The sequence below is a fragment of the Oscarella lobularis genome, chromosome 7 (assembly GCF_947507565.1).
Source record: "Oscarella lobularis chromosome 7, ooOscLobu1.1, whole genome shotgun sequence".
NCBI lineage: Eukaryota > Metazoa > Porifera > Homoscleromorpha > Homosclerophorida > Oscarellidae > Oscarella > Oscarella lobularis.
Genome location: NC_089181.1, coordinates 3,017,785 through 3,037,963, shown reverse-complemented (window position 1 = coordinate 3,037,963; position 20,179 = coordinate 3,017,785). Strand labels below are relative to the sequence as shown.

At 47.7% G+C, this 20,179-nt stretch overlaps 3 protein-coding genes across 5 annotated transcripts; 2 read left to right on the top strand and 1 right to left on the bottom strand.

The window, feature by feature from the left end:
* Positions 1–140: 140 nt before the first annotated feature.
* LOC136189615 (intermembrane lipid transfer protein VPS13B-like) lies at positions 141–14,312 on the top strand. Of its 2 annotated transcripts, XM_065977627.1 has the most exons (27): positions 141–1,162; positions 1,222–1,523; positions 1,582–1,975; positions 2,131–2,429; positions 2,478–2,584; positions 2,638–2,798; positions 2,854–2,967; positions 3,028–3,174; positions 3,225–3,371; positions 3,420–3,559; positions 3,618–4,055; positions 4,111–4,568; positions 4,622–5,320; positions 5,371–5,476; positions 5,535–5,612; positions 5,661–8,267; positions 8,317–8,486; positions 8,546–8,683; positions 8,740–8,992; positions 9,047–9,232; positions 9,373–9,510; positions 9,566–12,263; positions 12,315–12,485; positions 12,546–13,357; positions 13,409–13,562; positions 13,621–13,778; positions 13,838–14,312. In XM_065977627.1, exons 1-22 carry the CDS (start codon positions 193–195, stop codon positions 12,134–12,136), a joined length of 10,623 nt encoding a protein of 3,540 aa, XP_065833699.1. In that variant the 5' UTR covers positions 141–192; the 3' UTR covers positions 12,137–12,263; positions 12,315–12,485; positions 12,546–13,357; positions 13,409–13,562; positions 13,621–13,778; positions 13,838–14,312. The 2 variants fall into 2 exon arrangements, with proteins under 2 accessions (XP_065833699.1, XP_065833698.1); XM_065977626.1 differs by having other exon boundaries at positions 13,621–14,312.
* Positions 14,183–15,904, bottom strand: LOC136189617 (uncharacterized). The gene is made up of 2 exons (XM_065977630.1): positions 15,825–15,904; positions 14,183–15,551 (listed from the first exon to the last, which is right to left on the bottom strand). The coding sequence occupies exon 2, from the start codon at positions 15,539–15,541 to the stop codon at positions 14,390–14,392; it is 1,152 nt and encodes a 383-aa protein (XP_065833702.1). The 5' UTR covers positions 15,542–15,551; positions 15,825–15,904; the 3' UTR covers positions 14,183–14,389.
* Positions 15,905–16,882: 978 nt separating this feature from the next.
* Positions 16,883–19,212, top strand: LOC136189616 (spermatogenesis-defective protein 39 homolog). 2 transcript variants are annotated; one of them, XM_065977628.1, is made up of 16 exons: positions 16,883–16,963; positions 17,019–17,274; positions 17,347–17,415; positions 17,480–17,572; positions 17,640–17,673; positions 17,723–17,831; positions 17,881–17,908; positions 17,960–18,033; positions 18,081–18,177; positions 18,241–18,375; positions 18,426–18,467; positions 18,520–18,609; positions 18,661–18,747; positions 18,800–18,889; positions 18,943–19,050; positions 19,104–19,212. In XM_065977628.1, the coding sequence occupies exons 1-16, from the start codon at positions 16,884–16,886 to the stop codon at positions 19,119–19,121; spliced, it is 1,410 nt and encodes a 469-aa protein (XP_065833700.1). In that variant the 5' UTR covers position 16,883; the 3' UTR covers positions 19,122–19,212. The 2 variants fall into 2 exon arrangements, with proteins under 2 accessions (XP_065833700.1, XP_065833701.1); XM_065977629.1 differs by having other exon boundaries at positions 16,899–16,963; positions 17,022–17,274.
* The last annotated feature ends 967 nt before the right edge of the window (positions 19,213–20,179 follow it).

Below are 20,179 nucleotides of genomic sequence, written 5' to 3'. Positions count from 1 at the left end.
GGGAAGCACGTGTGCGTCAATTGCAATCTAATAATCAAAGGCTTTCGCATGCACTAACGTACATACACACATCGCGGCGGGGGATGTACTTCTTTTACTTTTAGCGTTGGGCTTCTCGTAGATTTGATATCAACTCGAGATTCAACCGTGTTTTTTTCGTCCCCTTCGCTTTGTCGCGAGCGTGCCTTTTCGATGTTGGAACGCTACTTGACTCCTCTATTCTTCACCTACATCGAAAAATACGTCAAAAATCTCGCGCCGTCCGATTTCCAGCTCTCGCTCTGGCAAGGCGACGTCTCGCTCAATAATCTCGAGCTCAAACTCGACGTCGTCGAATCCGAGTTCGATCTTCCCTTCCGTCTCGTGAGCGGCAAAATCCGCCAATTGCGCGTCAAAGTGCCGTGGACGGCACTCGGCTCGGAACCGGTCAAAATCACCGTCGAAACGCTCGAATGCGTTTTCAAACTCAAAGAACGGTCGTCGGACGACGATGGATCGTCGTCATCGTCGACAACGACGACGACGACGACGACCACACCCACATCATCTGCACCTCCAGGATATGTTCAGAGTTGGACGAATAAAATTGTCAACAACGTGCAAATCGCCTTCAAGAACGTCGTTTTTAAGTACATCGAAGATGACGTGCTGCTCTCGATTAATATCCAAGAGGCCGAGGTCTATCCGACGGATTGCAATTGGACGAGAGCCTTTGTGGACGTTTCTCGTTCGGACGAGACTCGGAGACAAGTTTGTGACGTGCAAAATTTGACCGCCTGCTTGGACAAAAGAGATAGCGCCGGAAAGATTCTCTGCTATCAGCAGCCGCTCTTGTACAAATGCTGTTTCCAGGCTCGACTCCTCTATAATAATAATAGTAGCGATTCTAATTTGTCCTGTCCGGAAATTCGATCCGGAAATACTTTTGACGTGCTAATCGAACAATTCAACTTGGCTCTCAGCGATTTCCAATTGCCTATGTTCGTGCGTCTCGTCCAACGCGTCATCGCCTTGTATTATGGATCTAATTTGGACGGCAGCGGCATGCCCGTCTATCTCCCGAATGTCGCTCGTGCGAAGGAGAAAACGACGATGATGACGAAGAGTGGAGACGAAGAAAAGCAGGGATGGACTTCGTGGGCTCTTTCACTGGTCACAGCAGGTACGAAAAAAAATATATATATATATATTATATTGATTTTATTTCATTATTTTTTATAGATGATGCCCAGAAGACTGCGTCCGTTTCTCGTTCGCCCGTCTTCACCTGTTTCGGACTCTACGTCAATCACGCGACGTTCCTGTACAAGATGATGGAGACGTTGCCCTCCAGTCGATTGATGCTCTATTCCAACTACGCATTTCGTCCCGTCATGCTTCTGGATCTCTTCAACGTCGCCATGGTGACAAATAAGAGCGACCACTTTTTCGATTATACATTGGGCGTAGCGGGCGCGGCAAGTCGCCTCGTACCCGAAACGATGGCCTACGCTAAGTTGGACGTCATCGAGTCCGACTGCAAAGTAAATCCCCCTCAACGTTTAATTATCTCTCTAATAACTCGTCGCTTCTTTGCTAAAGGACGTTTTCTTTTCGTGCGGTCGTGCCGACTCGCACGCGACGAATCATCTCCGTGGGTCGCTCTTTTATCTAAATCCGGATGTCGGCACGAGCGTCGACACGGTGCCGCCGTCCCCCTACGCCCCCCATAGTCTATCCACTCGCGCGGCGACGTTCGAAGCCGTCTGGTTTCAATACCGCAATACGTCGCCGCCTCCGCCCAAGCCGCCGGACGGAAACGCGTCCCGTCTCGAGTGGCTTCTCCATCCTAATCGCGAAGCGACCGAACAGCTATTTCGCTTCGGACGACTTCGATTGGCGCTCACGCAAGCGACGAGACGTTTTTTCGTCGACTTCGTGCAAGTGGGTTCCAATTGGAACCCAAACGTCGAACCGCGACGAGATTCGGTTCAGGGTAAGCTAAATAGAATAAGTAGAGACCGCCGCTTGTTTGTGTGTCCTTCTAACCGCACTAATGACAGAGAACTGCGTCAATAGGATGTGTTTTCCATTAGTTCTCTGTGTACTTCCGTGTTTGGACTGGATATGTTTTTTCTTCTCTTCTCGCAGAGTTGACTCGCGAAGCGGCGAGACGGTTGCGCAAGGAGTACGTCGACGGCGGTTATGATTTCGATTTGATGGCTTCGTTGGGTGTATGCATGAAATCAATTCGTCTAATTTGCGCTGGAGCCGACGTCACCTTAGCCTCGGCTGTTCCGAAAGGAGGATCCGAGCTTAATTTGAAAGTGAAGCAGCTGGATGTGGTCGCTTGGAAGCCGTTTTATCCTGACCAACTGACAATTGGATGTCCTGATGTGCTGCATGATGCCCAAGTGCCCGATCATTGTTACTTTATATCCAACTATAAGGTAAATTCGAAGAGGTTCGTAGAATATGGTTTTAGTGTGGAGCTATAGGTCGAAGGCATTCAAATCGCTCTTCAGTCGTTGAGAGAGGAACACGCGTTGCTTTCTTGTCCTTCTGTGGACATGATGACGAAAACCGCTGTCGTTCCTAAGTCTTGGTAGGCGAATTTGTAAGAAACAGTATCTCGGTCTTCTACAGCGCTTTCTTCAGGATTGCTAAGCACAATGTTATAATGGAAAGAACCATTTCTGTGAATTCGCTATCCTTGCAGGCAACAAGCAGCCAATGCCTATTGGCTGTGCACCATGTATCCAAGGTGATGACCGGCGTAACTTCAGAATTGGACGTTATTGAACCTAAACCGGGCTCTGGTACGAGTAATACACGTGCTATATCCAATCCTTGTCGTTATTTGATTGTTTGCAGGATACCTACATGCTAATGTGTCCGACGCTCTTTTGAGAGTTTCTTCGAGTCTTTTGTGCCATTCAAAGAGCGCAGAGATCGGCTCTGTGGGCCTGGTTATCTCAAAGAGCACGGGTGCAGAAGAACAATATAAAGACAGCCCAAGTAAAACTATCGTATTTGTTTTGGTTTCAGATCATTACGTTCCGGTATTGTTTGGCCCATTGTCGACTGAGAACGTCTCCACAGACGTTGATTATTCTCTACCCTCAAGCGCATTGAAGAAGGTAAATGAAAAGAGTTTGCTTTCATTTGAGATTCAACAGCTTTTTAATGAAACTGGTATGGAGTTCTTCGAGTTAATAATCGTCGCGTTATTGAATTTTCTTTAGGCGAATTGGACAGCAGTGCTGCATCGACTCTTGTTTTCGAAATGGAAGGAATGGCTGTAAACGTTGATCATCAACTGTACTCGTGGATTTTGACGTTACTTCGTGAAATCGAGCCCGAACATCTTCCAAACTTATCCGTGCCAAAAAGTACAAAAATTTCATATCCTTGATTTTTCTTTTACTTTTTTCCACAAGGCGTCAAAAGAGTGGATAGCGGTACCGTTGAAAGTATCAGCTCCATGGGAGAATCACAGACGGGCAGTGCTTTAGCGGCGAAAAATCGGTCTCAGCGTTACCTGTCACTGTGGAACCGACTTTCGAAACTAAACATAAAGGTAAACATACTAAGGTTTTTATTCATTCTCCAACGGCATCTATGAAGAGTTTTTCTAGTTGAAAGTAGCCCCGTTGGCCGTGTTTTTGCCATCGTCGGATTGTTTATCTGGAACAACGTCTCTGTCTGATGATCTGATTCAAGACATACCATCGTTTTATAGACGGGCACTCGAATCGTCGTCGTTTCCGTCTACCTTCGTTGCTTGCCTGCCGGAATTGCACGTCACTTCGCATCAATTCCAGCAGAGAGTTTCTCATCCGATGTCTGACTTGACGACTTTGCCGTGGACCGTCCGGTGTCAAAATCTGAGCGTCTATTCGCTTGAACCGCGTCAGTGCCTTTTTCTCATTCGGCCGTTCTCGTTCGACGTCACTTTGGCGTCGTCACCTGTAAGCGGCGACGGAGGAGCGGTGCCAACGTTTTCTCATTCGCCACTCAGCCTATGTGGTCACATCACGTCGTCAGCGCCAACAGTGGAACTATCACGCAAACAAGTGAGTCAGTTTATGGGATACAGAGATCTGACAAGTGTAGCAATACTTTCTATAGATTGAACTGATGCTGCGTGTTGCCAGTTCCGCTTTCTGTTGCTTTTCTTTAGCAGCTTCGCTATATTCTTCTCCTCCGAAAACGGACAACGCTGCAAATCAAGTCGGATTCTTAGACAGTGAACAGCGATTTAGAGCGAGCACGAGAGACGATCCCGTTCTTTGGTCGAGCGACTTCCATTCACCACAAGCGAGTCAAATTGGCGGTGGCGTCAACGACGAAAATCAAAGAGAGACTCTGCTCGATTTGTTCCAGTTCTGGTTCCAGTTGGCTTTGCCTAAATTAACAGTAAACATATACGGTCGCAATTTGAGCGAAACAACGTCGCCACGACCACCGGTATGTCTCGTGCGTCTCGAAGTGGAAGACGTCGCGGCATCCGTCGACGTTTCCAGTGCGTCGGCCAACGGAAAATTCTCACTCGGAGGAATGAGCATAAAACACTTTAAGAAGACGCAGTAAGCCATCGCGCTCCGTTCCTCGTCCGTTAACGCTGATCCCGTTTACGTAGGAATCACGTATGGGGGCCGGGTTCAAACGGCGGCGTTTTGCTCTCCGCGTCGTCGTCGTCGTCGTCGTCGTCTCGTGAATCTCTCAGCTCGCCGGTCATCAAAGATCGACCTCATTATCGCAATGCCGTCTTGCTTAGTTTTCAACACCGATTCGAAAAAAGTCGCTCTAAATCGACGCGACGATCGACTCCTCCGACGAAAGTCTCGGGGACCGTCGTTCCATTGCGAATTGTTCTATGCGCGACTCCCGTGTACGTAATCGGCAACGTTTTGGGCGGACATCATCTATTTGGCGGTCGTCGAGACGACAGTAGGATCCCGGAAAGTGACGTCAAATCGTCGCGGGAACTTCCCGATTTGAATTTTACGCTCGACGAGTTGGAGGCCGTATTTGCGGCTTCGAGCGACGACGACGTTCTTCTCGTCGGAGTGTCTGGGATTTTGGTGAAACCGCACCCGCTTAATCCCATTCCCAGACCCGTTGCATCGGAGGATCAAGACCTCGGTTCGTTGATGACGGAGCACGCGATTGAAGATGGTCAGTTGCAGTTGACAGTTCAGAGCGTTGGACTCTGGACGGCTAAATGGAGTGACCTTCTCCCGGCGTTTTCTTCTGCTGACGTTCCCGATTCGACCGCGCTGCTCAGCGAAGAAGAACCCAGCCAAAATCCGGCTCTTCAATGGAACTTATCAGCTGGGTATACCGTCGGCGTTCTCTGTTTCTAATGCGTTTCTATTTTGACTTTAGAGACTACGTGTCGCGTCAACTTAATTTGATTCCGTTGATAGAAAGAGTTGAGCTTCAGTGCGTGGTAGCTCCAGCAATCTCAAGTATTATCAGAACCGAGAAAAAGGTATCCTAATGATCGATTGCGACACGTCGTTGCCGTGAGTTCGTTTGTCTTTTCGTAGAGTCATTCCGTCCACTTCGGTCATTCTGTAGAGATAACATGCAAGAGCGGATTAGATATGTCAATAAACGATGGACAGGTACGTGAATTTTCAGTCTAAACGCACAAGACACACTGTCGATCTTAGCTTAAACTCTTGTCGTCCCTGGCCGAAAACTATCAGCAACTGATTGGCTCATCGTCATCATCATCGTCTTCGCCTCAGAAAGTTCAGGCAGCAATAGTTCCCATGGACGTTCTCGTTAGCACAAGTCGGCTAGCGGCGAGCATCTACTATCGACGCGACTCGGAGTCAGAATCATCGACTTCGTTTTGTCCACTGCTGCGTTTCTGTTTAGCGGAGGTTCTGCTTCGCGTCAAGCGATCGAATTCGTCGACGTTATTCGACTTGAATTGTTTCGATTGCCGACTGAACGCTTCCTTAGACAAGGCAGCTCGGAAGTCGTTTGCGGAAAACGTCAAGGACGACGCACTCTATCCGTTTTCCGTAATCGGCACTCGTTCGGGGAAAAGGAACGCTTCGGGCGTATCGCCGTCACTTATCGTCGCTTCGGTCACGCTGCTCGCCGACGAAGGAATAGCCGATCTATCCCTCGCAATCGACAAGCCGCTCAAAGTGAAATTAAACGCGACGCTGTGCAACGAAATTCTTGCTTACTTCGATTGCATTTTTGAGGCGGAGACGAGCGATGCTCCTCCGCCTTCGGCGTCTGAGCAGAGCGTCGATGATAAAAAAGACGGAGTCGGTCTTCGTCACATTCGATTCTCCTCTTCTCAATGCGTTCTACTACTCGAATCGCAAGTTGAGGACGATGCACGCGTGGTCGTTGCTCTGACAGAGTCTCAATTCGATTTGCATCCGGCGAAAGACGCAAACGACGTCGGCGTGACGAGTGCCGGATTAGCAGTGGTGTCCGGCCTGTTAGTCAAAACCTATTGGTCGGGCTTGCGAAATTACCTCCTTTTGCCGTTGGATTTGAACGCTTCGATTGGCTGCAGTCGAACGGGAGTCATTTCGTCGCGTCTCGCTCTGACTCCCGTCGAACTGAATGTCGGCACGGCCGACGTTATGCTCGTCAAAGCGTTGACCGGCGACGAATTTGAAAAAATTCGTACGCGTTTCGGTGCTGGCACTTTGGACGTCAAATCGAAGAAATCGAACGCATTGAGTTGGGAATCGGCAGACGATTTTCGAAGTTTTCCGTTTCGTCTAATATCGTCGTCACCCGGCGATGGTTCACAGCAACGACCTCTTTCCGGCGAAATTGTCGTCACTAGCGACGGTCTAAGTCGCTTTCCTCTTTCCGTTGCGTGGACTTATTCCGAATCGAGATCGTTGAGACGTCTCAAGTTAGCCATGGAAATTGCTGAAGATAGTCCCTACGTTTGTTGTCTTTACTACTGGGACGAATTTCATCAGCGATACGCGCCCAGTCGAGAATTTTCTCTACCGGAAGATCAAGACATCGATTTGTCGTCAAAACCGTTCGTGGCTAGCGAATGGAGACTAAAATTCATTCCTACGTTTCCTGCTATTTCCGACGATGCAAGCCCAAAGGGACTCTCGTCGGAAGATGCCGTCAAATGTATCGAAATTCACTCCTATTACGATCCGTCTGCGGTACCTTGTATTTGCGCTGAAGTCTTCATTCCGAGACTGAAACTAAACGTAACCGACATTCTGTCGACAAGCCGAACGTTTTCGATTGAAGGCGTACCGTACGAAATTGCACCTTCGTCGTCGAAGTCGCGTCAATTCAAAGTGATGTCGCTCTGCGTAAAGGACTGGAATTTCAGTTGTTCTCGCGCACTCCGCTGCGCCAGCGATCGACTTCAAAGCAAATGCGACGTCGAAATTCACTACGTCGATTTCACGACGAACGAAACGAGAATCGTCGCCGAAATTTTGGACTTGCACGTTGACTTTCAGAACTGGCGCACGTTTGTCGACGAAAACGAAATGACCGACGTTTCGCTAACGACGAACGGATGCTACCTAACGCTCGCTCATTCCTCGATCGACGCGGCAACGAAATTGAATCGTACCTTGCGCAAATGGTTTCGCGACGAGACCGACGATGTCCGTCTACCGGCGAACTGTCTAATATGCAACGACAGTGTCGACGTTTTGGAAGTGAAGCAGAGCGACTCGCATCGTCGTCCGGTTCGTCTCGAGCGTCGATGCGTGACCGAGTTGGCCTGGGATTCGACGTTGCCTCATCTGTTGAGTGTGTCGCTTGTTGCGGGGGGCGACTGTGCCGAAGGCGAGCCGTTTTCCGTCGAAAAGTCGACGCGCTTTGAATGTCATTTTGTGAAAAAAGTCGAAGAGGATCGCGTCTTTTATGCCGACGTTAACTTCAAGGGTCTATCTACCGTCGTTACGTTGACTGGCGGAATTTCGTTGCGAAATTTTCTTCTATTTCACTTGGAAGTGTCTGCGATTTCAGACGATACTAAACGACTCATATCACTACTCCCCGGGAAACCGGCCGAGACGTTTCCATTAATGACGGCCACTTCTGAAGTAGAGCTGATCGTTCGGCACGTTGCGAGCAGCGGCGACAATCTGACGCCTCTCTCCAACTGGTCTTCCCCGGTGCGCATTTCAATAGGCGAGATAGAGAAATCCTTTTCGTCTATTCTAACTTTTGCCGTACCGTTGAATGACGGCATGTCTGGCAACCACAGCATAGGTTGTTTTGTCGTCAGAGAGAACAATGCATTGAGATTTCAGGTAAAGTTTTAATTAAATCACTCGCACATAAAAAACTGGTCTATTTTAGATTACTTTTGTTCCGTTGTGTCGTGTCAGGAATTTGTTTCCCGAGCCTCTACTGCTTCAATTGGAAGCAGGCGAGTCTCCGTCTCGATACGCGGTGCCAGGACGGGGCGTCCCCTTTGACGTTCCCTTTATTCAACCAGAAACAAAATACAGCCTCTCTTGCCTTATCAAGTAAGTCGCATACAAGCGGTGCCATAGTTTAGATATCCGCGAATCCTGCTTGTTTGTAGTGGTGCCGAAAAACCTTCAACCCGAACAGCATCAATGGTCGTGACCGGTCACGGCTTGCCTGCCGAAGACTGCTTTGAATGGATTCGCAATGGGACGATGCCGAACTCGACTTGGCCCTATCTAAACGTTTTTGAAAAGTAAATCGTCTTGTCGATTTGTATCTCCCTCGCGCGAGACCGATTACCTCTCACAGGAAAGAGAAATCAACTGCAACAAAAGGTTCTATGCGGCGGCAACTGCTCAGCTGCTTTGTTCGCTTTGGAGATCATCAGCTGTCGGTGGACGTGACAGTTCTCTTTCAGACGTCTCCCTGCTGTTGGACGCTGACTTTTCAGCCTCTCGGCCTCTTTACAAACAGCACCGGGCGTTCACTGCTTTTGCATCACAAGAGCCTAAAATGCGCTCAAGCTATCTCTCCGGGCCAAACTGTCAGCGCTATTTGCAAAGTATCTCCATAGCAGCATGTCTTTTACCTTGCATTGCATTTTTTTGTTCTTTAGTTACCGTTTCGTATTGGGCTAAATATGGGGACGAGAGACGGTGCAGAAGACGGATGTTTCTGGTCTGATGTTCTGGAAAGCTTGCTGTTGACTGAAGTGGCTAGAACCGTGGTATTGTACCCCGATTCCTTGCAGACGGGACTGTCTTATCATCACGTTCCTATTAAAGTAAACAATGACTGCCAGGTAAGGTAGATCTCAACACAGAGTACCGTTACAAAGTTGTAGGCACCTACGCGGTAGAGACCCAGAAACCACAGGTGCCTAAGAACTTTGAACGGTACTATGTTCCGTTTCCTGTTATAAGTCTCGTCGTTGTATTGTAGGTGAGCCACCTTCTCGTCAGTAGAGCCGTTCGCAATGACCTAACAATGGTGGTTATTTCCGACGCGGTCAGCGTCTGCAACGCGAGCAGCGTTTCGCTCTCGATGATTTCTTTTCTCGGCAATCCTCGCACTCTTCAGGTAGCATATTAAATTTTAGTTTTATAGCCGCAGTTAAGATTTTATCCTATTTCAGACCCATCATCTTTCTTCTTTTCATCCGACGCTGCTGTTGGCTAAGAGCGACCAATTTCAACCTCTTCTCGTCAGTGACGTCAAAAGCCAAAAATCTTCTCTAAAGAGTCTGCCCTCTTTGACATTCGCCGAATCGTTGCAGGACGATTCTGTTCTCGTTGCCTGTGCGTCGCTCTGGAGCATTCCATTTTACCTGAGACAACCGGCAATTCGTCGCTTGAATTTCTCCGTTCCTTCCCGTCGGCGAGACGCGGCATTTCACTCCCTATCGGCTTCCTTTTACTACAATCAAGGTCATTACTACATCACTATCACAGACGATCCGTCTCCGCGTCTTGTCGTCTCTAACGCGACGTCGATCATTCTTTCCGTGGCGCAAGGATTGCCGTCGAAGTTTCGAAAAGATTTTCCCGACGTCGACGTCGTCGAAGACATTGCCGCTCAAAGACTAGGGCTCCTTTCTATTCAACCGAATACGTCGGCTGTCTATGAATTTCCGACATGGACGACGTCCTATACGTGTAAGCCGTCGCCAGATCACGATGTCTACCTGTGTTTTCGGATTGAAAAGGAGACGCCTGCTGCTTGGAGTCGTCCCGTTTTCGTTTCCGATACGCGTGATGTGTACGAGGAGGAGAGTGGCGTGAATATTCCCTCTTTTGGTGACGTGACACTGAAGACATTTAGATCGAAAAGGGGCATAGAAATAACGGCGGTCGAGCGTAGTGCCGCACGTCTCACGTCGAGTTCCGACGTCAATCGACGACCGGTTGCGCGGAAACTTGAAATTTTAGGATCAGTGAAGCACTTGGCATTGCGACTGTGCAAAGACACGCAGGCGTCCTTGGCTCGAGAACTCATTCTGTTGACAGTTGAAAAAATCGGCTTCGGTTTTCGTCCTTTCGAAGTAGACGGCTCGTCTCACTTATTAAAAATCGACGTGGGTTCGGCTCAGTTGGACAATCGTGCGACAGATATGATAGACTTTCCAGTCGTTTTATATCCGTACAGTGCAAGCATCAAAGCCAAGAAGCCCAGCCAACGTCGTCGGACTCCAGCGTCTCTTATTCAAATCGAAGTGTTATTCGACACTGCAGCGAATTGTACCGCCTTCGTTCCGACGTCCTTCAAGCTTCAAGTCGACTCTCTCGTCTTACTGCTCGAGGACAAATTTCTCTATCCAACTCTCGATCTGCTTCGCTCATACGGCGAAACGGCGCGGGATGGCGACGGCGACTTTGCGGTAGAAAACGCCCCGTCGTTTCTTCGACCTTTGCCTCAAGCCATTTGCTCCGTTCCAGTGGCGTTACACGAAATAGAGTTGTGTCCTTTTACCTCCTACGTCAGCCTCAAGGCATCAGTAAAAGTCTTCCTTTCGTCGGATCAGACGAATCTCTCGTTCGAAGGCCTTAAAATCAGTCCCGTCTATTCCCAGTCGACGATACTAACAGAGACTATCGTTCAGCACTACGTGTCGATGACTCTCAGCAAAGGCGGCTGGCTTCTAGGCTCTCTCGACTTGCTGGGAAGTCCGGCGAGTCTTCTCCGCAACGTTGGCTCGGGCGTCAAGGATCTAATCCTTTTGCCGTACGACGGACTGACGCGCGGGCCGAAATCGTTCGTTACCGGTCTGGGAAGGGGTGTCGCCGCCTGCTTACGTCAAGTGTCGACGGGAACGCTCTCGTCGGTCGTCAACGTTGCTTCGAGCGTATCGAGAAATCTCGAGCTGATGTCGTTGGATCGGGCGCACGTTGAAGTGCAAGAGAGAATGCGACGACAGCCGAGAAACGTCGCCTCCGGTCTCCGAGGCGTCGGCTTGAGTCTTTTGGGTGCCGTCGCCGGTTTGGTCGATCAACCCGTACGAAGTTTGGAGTCGACAACGAAGGGCCGCGGTGGCGATGTGTCGCCGGTCGAAGCAGCCGGTTCCCTGGCGTCCGGTATTGGAAAAGGCCTCATTGGTGCCGTCACGAAGCCGGTCGGAGCCGCTTTCGAACTCATTTCCGTGACGGGAAAAGGACTCATGCAGGCGACGGGTCTGGGCGATTTTCCGGCGAGGAAAAGTGCCATTTCTGAGCGCTGGTGGAAGAAATCGTCGCTTCTTTGTTCGGACGTGCGACCGTCGGACGAAATTGAAATTGGAGACGTCGTTTTGGCGCTGAGGGGAGAATTTGTTGGTCAGGAAGTCGGCGACGTATGCATTTTCGTTTGCGAGGAGCGAATATGGTTGAGCGGTGAGTCGGATCGAGCGCGTTCGTATCCTATACACGATATCTCGCTCAAGTCGAAAGGCAAGGAACGGATCGTTGAACTCGTGTACGAGCCGCGTGTTGAAGACGTTTCCGGGGCGGACGACGAGCTGTCTGTTGCCGTCAAAGTCGAGCGATTTTTGAGCTCCGTTCCAGAAGCGTACGGATACGAGAAAAGCGAAAAGGTGCCGAATTTTGGTGTAGACGGAAAGAAGGAAGAGTACGGTGTCTCAAGTTGCTCGATAAGGCTTCAAGACGAAAAGGACATGCAGCAGCTAGAGACTACACTAAGGAGCCTTGTGACGGAAGCAGACACGTGCTCTTGAGGTAAGAATCACAGGTATACGGATAACCACAATAATCAAAATTCGTTTATTTTGTTACCACACTGAAATAAAAAATTATTGTGATTCTGTTTGGCTAACAGTTGATGAAAACGTTACGGTCTACGAGGTACTGTTCATCAGCAACTATAATTGATACTTGTTAGTGAGTTGTTTGTAGAGTTTGTTGTCTCTGGAAACAGTTTCGTTGTATCCGGAAATAGACGAGTTGTTTCGTTCGGACGCCACTGGTCACACCGACAAAAGATCCCCTGCAACGTCTTCATCTTCTTTTTCACAAACGAGCTTTTTAGTAGAGTGAAAAGCAGCGGATTCACTAGAACAGAAAGAGGTAAAATGAATCCAAACGCCGTCGCCGTGGTGTTGAACACTCTGAGGATTGTTTCTACAGATTTGTAGTTTGCAAGAAGATAACCGTTCCAAATGATGAAGCACAGAACTAACACTCCATCAAGAAACGCGACAAACAGGAGTTGGACTCCCAACTGATTGCGAGAAGATGAAGAAGACGATGAAGGAGCGTCGCCTATTTTCCCTTTAAGCATTGCCACCGCAATAGTGACATACGCCACCGTGGCCAGTGCCATGACAGCACAAAAGGAACTCATTGAAGCGATATCAACTGTAAGATGACCCACAACGTCTACGTTGTTAAAAGTCCAGCATGTTAACCAATCAATGGATTTATTAAAATTGGCCTCGCGTAAGAGCAAAGAACCAAGTGCCTGCCAGGAAGTAACCCCAGAGAAGGCAACGCTCAGGAACCATTCAAATATCACTACGATCACAATTGCAGACAGCGATGTGGATTGCGGACGTCCGCAGCACCCGATGTAATCTTTGATGGCTAGAAGAGCTATAGTTGATAAGATGAGAGCCCTAAGAGCGACTCCTTCATGAGAGGCAACTATTGAGCTGATGCAAAGGGTTTTTGTGTAATGATTTGCTGGCTTGCACCAAACGTTGCGTACCGTCATCATGGCGAGAAGATAGAAAATTTTTGAAAAGGCCACTATACAATCAGCAGTTGCCAGATTGATAATTAGAAACGATACCGGTGACATAGATTCTCGTCTGCTACTTCTCAGTCTCCACGTCACAACGGCGACATTGAGAAATACTGCAGCTGTCGACATGATCCATAGCATGGCTTTTGCAAGATCACCAGCTACAGAATTGAATTGAAGAAAGGAGAAAATTACGGTGAGCTGGTTTCGATTTGTAAGAGACATGCTGAAGCTGTGTCCTTCACAGGATATATTCGAAAACTCCATTTAAATGCTTCTGTTAAAGAAAGAGCCAAAAGAGTGCAAAAGTAGACTAACGACGTATAAAAGTACAGTGGAAACAGTGGTTTCCGTACGCGACGCTATTTTCGGCCTGACGTCACATAAGGGGGAAGGCAAACGTAAGTTCACAGTACACAGGACAAGTTTATCTAACTACTTAGCACCGGTATCTCACAGATTCACAGAAGAGAGCCGTGAGCTGCAGCAGTGCTCTCTTCTGTGAATAATAAGTCGTGCAGGAGCAACTATGAAGTTACGGTAGAAGTCTTACAGATTAGCTTCGAGTCGTCCAGCGATAGAAGCAAGTGTGCAAGCCAGACAAGCGTACGAAACACGTGCGTCGTGAAGCAACTGAGGTAAAGTTTATATCAACGTCATTCACACCTGTTTGCAGAGAAGTACATGTATCTAAATCTTGCTTTGCTGACGGCCGCAGTCATTTGACGGTTTGAGCTCCTCAGCAGAATGAATAGCAGTGGTCCATAGACGTGACTGGGGCAGGTCTACGCGAAAGCCTGGCTCAAGGGTCTCGAAAGTGCTCAGAAGGAACCTCGAGGCGTACAAACGAACGTCAGCGGTGGCGAGTTGACGTTTGATTTATTACAGCAGCAAAGCAAAAGCAAAAGAATCTACAATATTGTCAATAATCTATTAATTTTAATTGAATAGTGCCGCTCGGGCGACAGTCATTCGTCGACTGCAACCAATTGCAGACACTGCCAATTTGATTTGGGAATGATACAGTAGAAAGTCAGCAGCCGGTGCGCACTCGGGCGCTGCCGTTGAAAAAAACGCATCAACTGTACGGATTAACACAAAAAATTCGTTTATTTTGTTATCACACTGAAATACATAATATTGGGATTCTGTTTGGCTAATAGATGACACCAAAACTTTTGAACGAGATGAAATTGAACGTTATTACGGTCTACGAGGTACTGTTTCATCAGCAAGTATTAATGGAACTTGTTAGTGAGTTGCTTGTGGAGCCTGTAGTCTCTGGAAATAGTTTCGTTGTATCCGGAATTAGACGAGTTGTTTCGTTCGGACGCCACTGGTCACACCGACAAAAGATCCCCTGCAACGTCTTCATTTTCTTTTTCACGAACGAGCTTCTTAGCAGAGTGAAAAGCAGCGGATTCATCAAAACGGAAAGAGGTAAAATGAATCCAAACGCCGTCGCCGTGGCGTTGAACACTCTGACAACCATTTCTGTAGATTTGTAGTTCACAAGAAAATAAACGTTCCAAATGATGAAGCAAAGAACTAACACTCCATCAAGAAACGCAACAAAGAGAAGTTGGATTCCCAGCTGGCTGCGAGAAGATGACGACGACGAAGGTGCGTCACGTATTTTCCCTCTAAACATTGCCACTGCAATAGTGATGTATGCCACCGTCAGCACAGTGACGACAATAGAAAAGGAAGTTGATGAGGCGATATTTACTGGAAGATGACCCTCAGCATTTACGCTGTTGAATGTCCAGCAAGATAACCAGTCGATTGATTCGGTGAAATTGGCCTCGCGCAAAAGCAATGAACCAAATGCCTGCCAGGAAGTAACCCCAGAATAGGCAACGCTCAGAACCCATTCAAAAGCAACGACAATCACGATTCCAGAGAGCGATGTAGATCGCAGACGTCCGCAACACCCAATATACTCTCTGATGGCTAGAAGAGCTGTAGTCACTAAGATAAGAGCACTAAGAGCGGCTCCTCCATGAGAAGCGACTATTGAGCTGATGCAAAGGGTTTTTGTGTAATGACCCGCCGGCTGGCACCAAACGTTGCGTACCGTCATCATGGCGAGAAGAAAGAAAATTTTTGAAAAGGCCACTATACAATCAGCGGTTGCCAGATTGATAATTAGAAACGATACCGGTGACATAGATTCTCGTCTGCTACTTCTCAGTCTCCACGTCACAACGGCGACATTGAGAAATACTGCAGCTGTCGACATGATCCATAGCATGGCTTTTGCGAGATCACCAGCTACAGAATTGAATTGAAGAAAGGAGAAAATTACGGTGAGCTGGTTTCTATTTGTAAGAGACATGCTGAAGCTGTGTCCTCCACAGGATATATTTGAAGCCTCCATTGGAATGCTTCTGTTATAAAGAAATCATTAGAAGCGCGCAAAGAGTGACTCTAACGACGTGTCAGTACAGCGGAAACAGTGGTTTCCGTACGCAACTATCCGTGTCGATGTTCACACGGGGGGAGGTCAAACCGCAAAGTATACAGGACGCGTTTATCTAACTACTGTAGTTAGCACCGGTTCTAACTTTATCCCACAGATTCACAGAAGAAAAGAGCAGTGCTCTCGTCTGTGGATAATAAGGCGTGCAGGAGCAACTCTGAAGTTGCGGTAGAAGTCTTACCGTGACAGATTAGTAGTTTCGAGTCGTCCACTGAGAGAAGCAAGTGTGCAGCCGCCAGACAAGCGTACGAAAAACGTGCGTCAACTACAGGTGATAACTTAAAGGAAGAAACTGAAGTAAAATTTTATATTAACATCATTCACACCTATCTGCTGGGGAAGTCTCTGAGGTAGTAAAACAGGACATCTTATCTCCCGGAAGTGCTCAGAACGAACCTTTGAGGGGACGTCAAAAAAGTCAGAAGTGGTGAGTGGCGAGTCAATGTGTCATTTTATTATCAAAAACAAAAAAAGCAAAACATCTACAATATTGTCAATTAATCTATTAATCTATGAATAATGTAGCAGCGCTGCTCGGCTGACAGTCATTCATCGACTGCAACCAATAGCAGACACTGCCAATTTGATTTGGGAATGAATAGAAAAGAAAGGCGGAGCAATGCTCCTAACAGCAGCCGGTGCACTCAGGCGATAGCTGCCGTTGAGCGCATGAGCAAACAGTCACGCACCTGAAATTTTCATCCGGAGCAGTCTAGCATCTTTCCTTTTGCAAAGGGAGGAAAGGGCTTCAAAAAGGAACCTGCACACAAAATCGCGAAGGGAGTGGAAAAAAACGCGTCGACTGTACAAGGCGGAGACCCGATCCCCCGGGCGATGAGAGCGCCCGCGAGAACAAAGGTCCCACCTTCTATTCAATGTGCAATCGGGGAAAATGGTCAAAGCGCAGCTAAAAATAAACCTGAAGAGCAACCGATCTGCGAAAATCGGGCGAGCGAGGAAATTCCTCTAACGGCGGCACGAAGCCGACGTTTCCCAACTTTCAAGAACGGCGCTCGAACGTCCGGGCCGAGTGGCGCTGCGCAGCTGCGCTCCAAACTTCGATCGCTCCGAGCCGTACCTCCTTTAGGTTATAAGGGAGCGCGCGACTGGTCCGTGGCGTGGCCAAAGAAGGTAAAAAAAGCCACGCGCGCGAGGAACAGCCTTGTAGTCCAGAGACTGGACGACGAACTTAGGGTTAGAAGAAGTCGGGGCACGGAATGACGAAAGCGCGTGCGCGCTCATGATGTCAAGGGCAGCACGTGACCGAAAAATGGACGACGACTACTGGGGCGAGAACGAGAAGAAGAAAAAAGACGCCCGGTATGTAGTTAGCATTAGCACAATGGCAAAATTAGTAGAACAATATTGCTTGCAGTAGAAACTTTTTCGACGAGGAAGAATTTCCCGTAGGCGTCAAAAACGAATCGGAAGAGATCGACTTCGATCGCAGGGATGTCGTCGGCCGCCTCGACGACGACGGGTTCATGTTCGACTGGAAACGATCGGCATCGGAAGCTCAAAGCGCTAGGGTGACGGTAAAGCGACGGGAAACGAAACCCGTCGAGAAGCCGGCGGCGAAAAGTGCCCGCGATCTCGAAAAACAAGTGAAGAGTCTTCAGACACAACTTGACGTACGTAGAGTTGTCAGGCAAAAAATTTAATTAAATTTAAGATTTAATTTGTTCTGGGCTATGTTACGATAGGAAGCGGATAGGAGTCGTTTTAAAGCGCTGAGTATTGAGGACACACTGCGTAGGATGCTGCTAGGCGAGGTGAGAGCATTAATTAATTAATTAATTAATTAATTAAAATTAGGATGAGTGCTTTGGGCTTTAGCCATATTGTCTTGAGTTTTACAAGAGTCTTGAGCAGAAACTCGATTTGCTTGCAAAGGCGATCGAGTACGGCGACGGGAATTGCATTGTGGCTGTACGTGAAGTTGAAATGTGGCTGTCATTTTCTAGCTCATGGGAGTACTTTTCTTAATTAATTCAAGGTCTTGCTCTTTTTGAAGAGAACCCTCGCTTACAGTGAGAATTGATTTTCTTTGGGGACAACCACTGGCGAAATCTTTTCTAGAGCTATTCTTCAGTGCTTTGATTACACATGCAGATGCCGAGAATCACTACTTGGCGTATTTGAAGCAACGAGGCGATTTGGGATTAGAGGAATTGGAGAAAACATACAAGTATTGAATAGAATCAGTGCTCTCGCATCTCCTCATCTTGTCTCTATAGCCGATTGGCTCGACCTGAGGATGAATGGGTAAGGAATGCAGACCGAAAGAACGTGAATAAATAGATGATTTGTCGCCAGATGATGAAGTACGAGCAGTGCAAAGAAATCGGTTCTGTCAAGAGCCAATTGTGGCATTTGAAAGATTGCCAAAGGTATTCGGTTCAGTGCATTGTCCTTGTCACTACAGCGAGACGTGTAGAACTCTCACTGAGCCAGAGTTCAAGCCAGTTGCATTTGTCTATGGAGAGATGGCGAAGGAACACGTGGAACTCCTGGGGAGACAAATAGAAATAGATGTATTTTAATTAAATACAAATGCTTCACTAATCATTATAATTATAATTGGTTTTTGTGTATAGAAAAAAGACGACGAATTGGCGAGAAGAGGCACCTATCATCTCTTCAACAGCCATCCAAGAAAGAGTCTCCTTGCATCCCAGCCTCTCATGACAACTCTGTTCTACTGTTCTTTTTATCATTGGGAAGCAGGAGAAGTGGGTTGAGTAAAGACGAATTCATCTTCTAATAACTATCATTTTTCTAGGATTCGATCAAAAGCCCTGTGAAGCTCAAAGCGGATTTTAAAGTGCCTTCTTTTCTTGTTGACATTTTCACCCGATTTTATCCTGCATCTGTAGCTTTCAGAGAAACAGTATCTTTACGCAGCTCTGGCTGCTCGAACAAAGCGGAAAAAATGGGATGAAGTTGAAAAACTACTTACAACTAAAGTATGATACCCTACCTCACCCAAAGAGCTAATCTATTTCCTTGTTTCCCAGGGATGGTTCAGAACCAATAAGTGGACAACTGCCATTGGAATGGACGTTGTTGTTGATATTCTCTATCGATATTCTGCTACAAGAGACGTGAGCAATATGGGCCACGCAGATTTGTCTTTGAGACTTCATTGTTCAATAGGTGATTGAGAAATACGTAAAAATTATTGATGATCTAGAGCTTCGATTCAAAATGGCTGCCAAAGTGAAGAGTTACGGTGTAGCCGTTGATGTGAGTACAGTAGCAAGTCAATTATTTCCAAAAGCTTTACTTGTCTTCTCTAGACTTTAATTTCTCTAAGAGACCGAAATCAGTTGCTGAAATTTCGAGAGAACGTTCCCCCAGTTCAAAGAGCAGTTCACGAGAAGATAGAGCGATCACTGACTGATCCGGTAAATGTTTCCAAATGCTGCGTATACGCTTTAGCTTACTTGGATTTGGTTAGTCTGTGAGATGGAAATGAGGAAATGGAAATGAGGAATCTGTAAAAAGAAACTGTTGGCTAGTGATGCTTAGCCGAGTTCTAAATACAAATCGTGAATTTCCGGGGGTCATGCAGTAGAAAAAGGCGCCACTTTGTGAAGACATGCATGGAAGCAAAGCCCCACACTCCAGCCACGTTTGAGTGACCGTTACGAGCGCGGCTTTTTCATTTATTGCGGGCGTGGCCTCGCGTTCCACTCTCGTGGGAAAACAGACGCGCGCTTCTGTCGATTACCAGACCAACGGCTCCAACGTCACAACAATTTTGCTAACAGACGCAAACGAGCGCAAATGTGATCCACAAAGAGGTTTACAAGCCGTTCCTTTGCTTCTTGGCGATGGTGGAATAGCAGCGCAGGTCCGGCGGTTGAACGCGCGCAGACAGTCTCGTGACCTCCGATACGAAATCGTTGCTATGCACGAACGGCCTCTAATCCAACTTTCACGCCTCCAAATTTAGCCGAGACGTTTTGAAACAAGGTAAGAATCGATCGCAGTCAGAACGAACCGCGTAAGAGGGTCCAACGAGGTACGATATCGAAACGAAGTGTTTCTTCGCTGCTTCTGTGAAGTAGAATAGTCGTTCTTAACTTCATTAGAAAGTAGAAGTCGCGAAATATCAAATAAACGGGAGAGGTTAGAAAAGTTAAATCTGCGCAGGTTAGAAGCAGGCAGTGCGCGGTAGTATCCTTGGTGTTGCATAGTTGAAGTCCCGGTATGCAGAGAAGTTTTGACCGCGTCTGGAGCCTATGTCCAACTTAACAGTGGGCGCGCCAGGCGCTACGGTTTCGCGCCAATCGCGCATGGCAAGTCGCGGTTACCAGCGGACAAGAAAGGAAGAGGCGAAGAGATTTCACGGAAACTCCAATAGATAGGTATTCTTGCTCTTATTAAACCGTGTTTTCCACGAGCTGTGAAGTGGACTTTTAGCAAACAAAAAGTTTGGTAGTCTCGCTGCGTCGACGTCTCGTGCGCTCATTTGTGGAGGTGTCCCACGACTAATAGGCGTGTATGCAAGGTCATCGCGACTAGAGCACG

Excerpts from the sequence above, each read along its gene's own strand:
- LOC136189615 (XM_065977627.1), top strand. The coding sequence starts at position 193 with ATGTTGGAACGCTACTTGACTCCTCTATTCTTCACCTACATCGAAAAA. Across the intron at positions 1,976-2,130 it reads GCGACGAGATTCGGTTCAGG|AGTTGACTCGCGAAGCGGCG; the intron begins GTAAGCTAAATA and ends CTCTTCTCGCAG. Across the intron at positions 9,233-9,372 it reads AAGTAAACAATGACTGCCAG|GTGAGCCACCTTCTCGTCAG; the intron begins GTAAGGTAGATC and ends GTTGTATTGTAG.
- LOC136189616 (XM_065977628.1), top strand. The coding sequence starts at position 16,884 with ATGATGTCAAGGGCAGCACGTGACCGAAAAATGGACGACGACTACTGG. Across the intron at positions 17,832-17,880 it reads GAATTGGAGAAAACATACAA|CCGATTGGCTCGACCTGAGG; the intron begins GTATTGAATAGA and ends TTGTCTCTATAG. Across the intron at positions 18,468-18,519 it reads AGCTCAAAGCGGATTTTAAA|CTTTCAGAGAAACAGTATCT; the intron begins GTGCCTTCTTTT and ends CTGCATCTGTAG.
- LOC136189617 (XM_065977630.1), bottom strand. The coding sequence starts at position 15,541 with ATGGAGGCTTCAAATATATCCTGTGGAGGACACAGCTTCAGCATGTCT.